This window comes from Staurois parvus, unplaced genomic scaffold (genome assembly GCF_062004578.1).
Source record: "Staurois parvus isolate SC_StPar_1 unplaced genomic scaffold, SC_StPar_1.0 ptg001740l, whole genome shotgun sequence".
In the NCBI taxonomy this organism is placed as follows: domain Eukaryota; kingdom Metazoa; phylum Chordata; class Amphibia; order Anura; family Ranidae; genus Staurois; species Staurois parvus.
Genome location: NW_028319536.1, coordinates 356,820 through 363,155, shown reverse-complemented (window position 1 = coordinate 363,155; position 6,336 = coordinate 356,820). Strand labels below are relative to the sequence as shown.

The following is a 6,336-nucleotide window of genomic DNA, read 5'->3' as shown; positions in this document are numbered from 1 at the left end:
GTTGGTGTGACATCAGCGGGCGTTGGGGGTTCGCGCCTACATGAATGGAGGTGTTTGGGGAGGGGGGTGGTAAAGACAGTGGAATGCTACATGTCGGATCAATTTTGGCGCAAAGCGAAGCCCTGGAAATGCGACCGTGTGAACGGCGGCGTCCGCTGACAACACGACACAGGTGGGGGACCCCTGATTGGCCGCTGGCGGGGACTCCGGCGGCGAGGGGTTAAATCTCGAGTTTACCTTTAAGTCTTTTTTTTTTTCTTGCTCGTGAACGCGGCTGGCGGGGGGACGGCGGGGAGCGGCGGCTGCAGTCGGATCTCCTCACCATTTTGTATCGCCGTCGCAGACAAACACGTCCTTCTGGCGGCTCGGCGGTGACGGATGGCGGAGGATCCTGCGATTGTCTCAGCGATGGGTGAGTGTCCCCGAGGTGCGTCCGGCCGCCTGGGGGAGACATGGCCGCCTCCTGCACTCCGTTCTCCTCCTCCTCCTCCTGTTATTAGAAGTCCACAGCCTTCCGATGGATTCAGGAAGGTGGCATGATGGCAGCCGTATCCCATAGCAACCAGTCAGAATCCATCTCAGCAGCTCTCTGTAGTCTGGTTGCTATGGGTTACTATGTACAGAGATGCACCACATCCATAGCAACCAGTCAGAATCCATCTCAGCAGCTTGCTGCATTCTGGTTGCTGTGGGTTACTATGTACAGGGAATCCACCGTTTCCATAGCAACCAGTCAGAATGTAACTTAGCAGCTCGCTGCAGTCTGGTTGCTATGGGTTACTATTAGGTCAGGAGTATGTAATGTGCAGAGCACAGGGGTCAGGAGTATGTAATGTGCAGAGTACAGGGGTCAGGAGTATGTAATGTGCAGAGTACAGGGGTCAGGAGTATGTAATGTGCAGAGTACAGGGGTCAGGAGTATGTAATGTACAGGGGTCAGGAGTATGTAATGTGCAGATCGCAGGGGTCAGGAGTATGTAATGTGCAGATCGCAGGGGTCAGGAGTATGTAATGTGCAGAGCACAGGGGTCAGGAGTATGTAATGTGCAGAGTACAGGGGTCAGGAGTATGTAATGTGCAGAGTACAGGGGTCAGGAGTATGTAATGTGCAGAGTACAGGGGTCAGGAGTATGTAATGTGCAGAGTACAGGGGTCAGGAGTATGTAATGTGCAGAGTACGGGGGTCAGGAGTATGTAATGTGCAGAGTACGGGGGTCAGGAGTATGTAATGTGCAGAGCACGGGGGTCAGGAGTATGTAATGTGCAGAGCACGGGGGTCAGGAGTATGTAATGTGCAGAGCACGGGGGTCAGGAGTATGTAATGTGCAGAGCACGGGGGTCAGGAGTATGTAATGTGCAGATCGTAGGGGTCAGCAGTATGTAATGTGCAGAGTACAGGGGTCAGGAGTATGTAATGTGCAGAGTACAGGGGTCAGGAGTATGTAATGTGCAGAGTACAAGGGTCAGGAGTATGTAATGTGCAGAGTACAGGGGTCAGGAGTATGTAATGTACAGGGGTCAGGAGTATGTAATGTACAGGGGTCAGGAGTATGTAATGTGCAGATCGCAGGGGTCAGGAGTATGTAATGTACAGTGTATAAGGGTCAGGAGTATGTAATGTGCAGTGTACAGGGGTCAGGAGTATGTAATGTGCAGAGCACAGGGGTCAGGAGTATGTAATGTGCAGAGCACAGGGGTCAGGAGTATGTAATGTGCAGATCGCAGGGGTATGTATTGTACAGAGTAGAAATGTCAGGAGTATGTAATGTGCAGAGTACAGGGGTCAGGAGTATGTAATGTGCAGAGTACAGGGGTCAGGGGGGTCAGGAGTATGTAATGTACAGTGTATAGGGGTCAGGAGTATGTAATGTGCAGTGTACAGGGGTCAGGAGTATGTAATGTGCAGAGCACAGGGGTCAGGAGTATGTAATGTGCAGAGCACAGGGGTCAGGAGTATGTAATGTGCAGTGTACAGGGGTCAGGAGTATGTAATGTGCAGAGCACAGGGGTCAGGAGTATGTAATGTGCAGAGTACAGGGGTCAGGAGTATGTAATGTGCAGTGTACAGGGGCTAGGAGTATGTAATGTGCAGTGTACAGGGGTCAGGAGTATGTAATGTGCAGAGCACAGGGGTCAGGAGTATGTAATGTGCAGAGCACAGGGGTCAGGAGTATGTAATGTGCAGAGCACAGGGGTCAGGGGTATGTATTGTACAGAGTAGAGGTGTCAGGAGTATGTAATGTGCAGAGTACAGGGGTCAGGAGTATGTAATGTGCAGAGCACAGGGGTCAGGAGTATGTAATGTACAGAGTACAGGGGTCAGGAGTATGTAATGTGCAGAGTACAGGGGTCAGGGGGGTCAGGAGTATGTAATGTGCAGAGTACAGGGGTCAGGGGGGTCAGGAGTATGTAAAGTGCAGAGTACAGGGGTCAGGAGTATGTAATGTACAGAGTACAGGGGTCAGGAGTATGTAATGTACAGAGTACAGGGGTCAGGAGTATGTAAAGCACAGGAATCTTTATAAAGCTCTTGCGTGGTCTAGAATGGGCGCACTTACTGGAATATGATCAGTTTAGAAGGCGCTCCGGCGAATCTGTTGCACGCAGTCTATGGCGCCCCTCCTGGATTCCCCCGGTAGTGTAGCACTGGGCAGCACAGATTTCCCGTTTTTACTCAGGCGGTCCGATCAGCGGAGGCTGCAGATACGCCGACTGGGGTGCTGTAGGTGAGGACAGCTCCACCGATCATAGAAGAACGATCGTCCCTCCTTCATGGGGGGGGGGGGCGATAACAGCCAATTGGGTCAGGTTACCAACCGAAACCTTTCTCCCCATCGCTTCTCCTCTGACCCAGTTTTATGACGAGGAATAATCTGCGTATTTCTCTTTGTAGATGAGCGGGCAGCGTGCGAGGAGAAGGTTCTGCTGTGCGAGAGTTCGGATTGCATCGACAAAAGACGAGCGGTTAAGGTAGGTGCCTCCAATCCGATTGCTGGAATATTTGGAGGAGTTCGGTTCTGTGCCGGAGCTTCCTGGAATAAAGACCGCTCGGTGCTGATCCCTCTCCTTGTGAAGGGGGGCTGGTCTGGTCTCCGCCCCCTCCTGTAGGTTCCTACAGGCTGACTGTAGTGGGTGGAGCCTGGTGGGCCCCTCCCACAGCTCTGCTCTCTGCACAGGCTGAGTACAGCACAGTGATGATGTCACAAGGTAATATCTGAGTTTGCATCGGCATTTGGCCCCCACACGTGGATTTGTATTGTTGGTTATTATTTGCATTTCATAAATGCATTTTGTTTTTGCAATGTTGGATGCCGGATGTTATGGGATTACACTGAAAGGGTTCATTGATGCAGGCTGCTGGGTATCTATTGTTGCTGGGGAGGTATGTTGTTGTTGGAGATCTATTGTTGCTGGGGAGGTATGTTGTTGCTGGTGCGGGATCTATTGTTGCTGATGAGGTGTATGGTTGCTGGTGGGGGATCTATTGTTTCTGGGGAGGTGTATTGTTTCTGCTGGGGATCTATTGTTGCTGGGGGGTGTTGTTGCTGCTGGGGATCTATTGTTTCTGGGGAGGTGTATTGTTTCTGCTGGGGATCTATTGTTGCTGGGGGGGTGTTGTTGCTGCTGGGGATCTATTGTTGCTGGGGAGGTATATTGTTGCTGCTGGGTATCTATTGTTGCTGGGGAGGTATATTGTTGCTGCTGGGGATCTATTGTTGCTGGGGAGGTGTATTGTTGCTGTTTGGGGATCTATTGTTGCTGGTGGGGGATCTGTTGTTGATGGGGAGGTGTATTGTTGCTGTTTGGGGATCTATTGTTGCTGGACGGGGGTGTTATGATGTTAAAGTTTCAATTGTTACTTTCTACTGTTGAAGGAGGGGTCTATTGTTGCTGGTTGTCGGGACATCTTCTGTATTGTTGCTGAAGAGATCTATTGTTGGGGGATTTTGCGGTGGGGATCTAATGTTGCCAGGGGGGTTTATGTTGCTACAGGGATATCACTGGGGGATCTCTTATTGCTGGGGGGTATCTGTTGCTTGGGGGGGGTCTATGGTTGCTGGGGGGTCAATTGTTGCTGGAGGAATCTATTGTTGCTGGCTGGGTTCCTATGTTGTTATTGGGGGGTTTATTGTTGCTAGGGGATCTGTTGTTGGGGGGTATTTTGCTGTGAGGGATCTAATGTTTCTTGGAGACCTATGGTTGCTACAGTGGTGTTGCTGGGGGTTCTATTGTTGCTGGTGGATCTATTGTTGCTGGGGGACCTATAGTTGATGAGAGGATGTATTGTTACTGGAGGGAATCTTTTGTTGCTGGGGTATGTTGTTACTGAGCAGGGACCTATTGTTGCTGGGTTGGGATCTATTGTTGCTGAGGGATCTGTTGTTGATGTGGATCTATTGTTTCTTGGGAAATCTATTGTTGCTGGGAATCTGTGGTTTCTGGGGAGATTTTATTGTTGCTGAGGATCTATGGTTTCTGGGGAGATCTATTGTTGCTGCGGATCTATGGTTTCTGGGGAGATCTATTGTTGCTGAGGATCTATGGTTTCTGGGGAGATCTATTGTTGCTGAGGATCTATGGTTTCTGGGGGGTTTTATTGTTGCAGAGGATCTATGGTTTATTGGGAAATCTATTGTTGCTGTGGATCTATGGTTTCTGGAGATGTCTATTGTTGCTGAGGATCTATGATTTCTGGGGAGCTATTGTTGCTGGGGATCTGTGGTTTATAGGGAACCTATTGTTGCTGGGATCTATGGTTTCTGGGGAGATCTATTGTTGCTGGGGATCTATGGTTTCTGGGGAGATCTATTGTTGCTGGGGATCTATGGTTTCTGGGGAGATCTATTGTTGCTGGGGACCTGTGATTTATGGGGAGCATATTGTTGCTGGGGATCTATGGCTTCTGTGGAAATCTATTGTTGCGAGGATCTGTGATTTTGGGGGATATATTGTTGCTGTGGATCTATGGTTTCTGGGGAGATCTATTGTTGCTGAGGTTCTGTGGTATCTATTGTTGCTGTGGATCTATGGTTTTTGGGGGGTCTTTTGTTGCTGAGGATCTATGGTTTCTGGGGAGATCTATTGTTGCTGAGGTTCTGTGGTATCTATTGTTGCTGTGGATCTATGGTTTCTGGAGATGTCTATTGTTGCTGAGGATCTATGATTTCTTGGGAGATCTATCGTTGCTGACTGCAGGGGACTTGAGATACACACATGTGTATGATGTGTGGTTCTGTTTTTTCTTAAAGGGGCAGAACAGTTGGCGCCAGGAGGTCGGTAGGGGGTGGAGACACACCCGGGGGGGGGGGGGGGGGGGGTACCTGCACCTATTCTGCTCATCAGTAATGATTGGATCCCGGACATCGCACAGTTGCCGGTCGGATTTGGTATTTTTGTTGATTTTTTTTCTGATTGGATAATGGCCGGTTTGCATGGTGGAGGTTGGGGGGTCGCAGCCGCGCTCCTCCTGCTGACGCTTTGGTTGTCATTGTGGATTTTCCTCCACGACAGACCTGATCTGCTCACATCCGAGGTGTCTCAGCCGGTAATCTGGCTCCTCAGAAGCGCTCGCCATGCTAAGCTCCATTTGAATGGCCGGCGGTTGGAATCGATCGATTCAAAACCAAAAAACGCAAATGTGGCGACACTGACAAACGAGCCGCCTGCCTGAGGTCACCCTCTTATGTCACTTTGCATATTGTGAACCTACTGCAAGGGAAAAGCTGGTTCTATTGAGGGTGAAAAACAACAACAACAAAAAAAAATACATCCCCTTCGATTAACTGTATGAATTCGGAAAGATATATAAAGCGTTATTGCTGATACTTACCTGCATCTGTCCTGTAGGTACTGAGATGGGCCGATCCAGTGCAGATGGTGGAAGAGAGGACCGAAATATTACACTACATTGTTACCAAAATGGGGAATGAGGTCTTTGGAGGGGGCTGGGGTCTCTCCAGGAAGATGGGTGCTTTGTGGAAGTTTGGGGGGAGGGCCCTCAGGGGCACTGGGGGCCGTATGGGGGGTTGAGGGGCACTGTGGGACACTGAGGTTGGGGGCAATATGGGGGGATTGAGACTTTGCAGCAAGCTAGCGGGCATTGTGAGAGGTGGTGGTGGCAGTAAAGGGGGGGATCTGAGGGGGATGAGGGCCCTCAGGGACACTGGGGGCCGTACGGGAGGTTGAGGGGCACTGTGGGTCGCCTATGGAGGTTGGGGGCACTGTGGGACACTGTTTGAGGTTGGAGGCCTTATGGGGGGATGGAGGTTTTGCAGCAATCTAGGGGGCATTGTGAGAGGTGGTGGTAAAAGGGGGATCTGTGGGGGGTGAGGGCCC

The 6,336-nt window shown here is 50.6% G+C and overlaps 1 protein-coding gene across 1 annotated transcript in view; it reads left to right on the top strand.

The window, feature by feature from the left end:
• The first annotated feature begins 264 nt into the window (after nt 1-264).
• Nucleotides 265-6,336, top strand: part of PLEKHG5 (pleckstrin homology and RhoGEF domain containing G5) — a 362,885-nt gene continuing 356,813 nt past the window's right edge. Inside the window, exons 1-2 of the mRNA XM_089663652.1 lie at nt 265-412; nt 2,894-2,970. Of these exons, the coding sequence (XP_089519778.1) occupies nt 379-412; nt 2,894-2,970 (111 nt within the window). The 5' untranslated portion in view covers nt 265-378. The remainder of the gene's footprint in view (nt 413-2,893; nt 2,971-6,336) is intronic.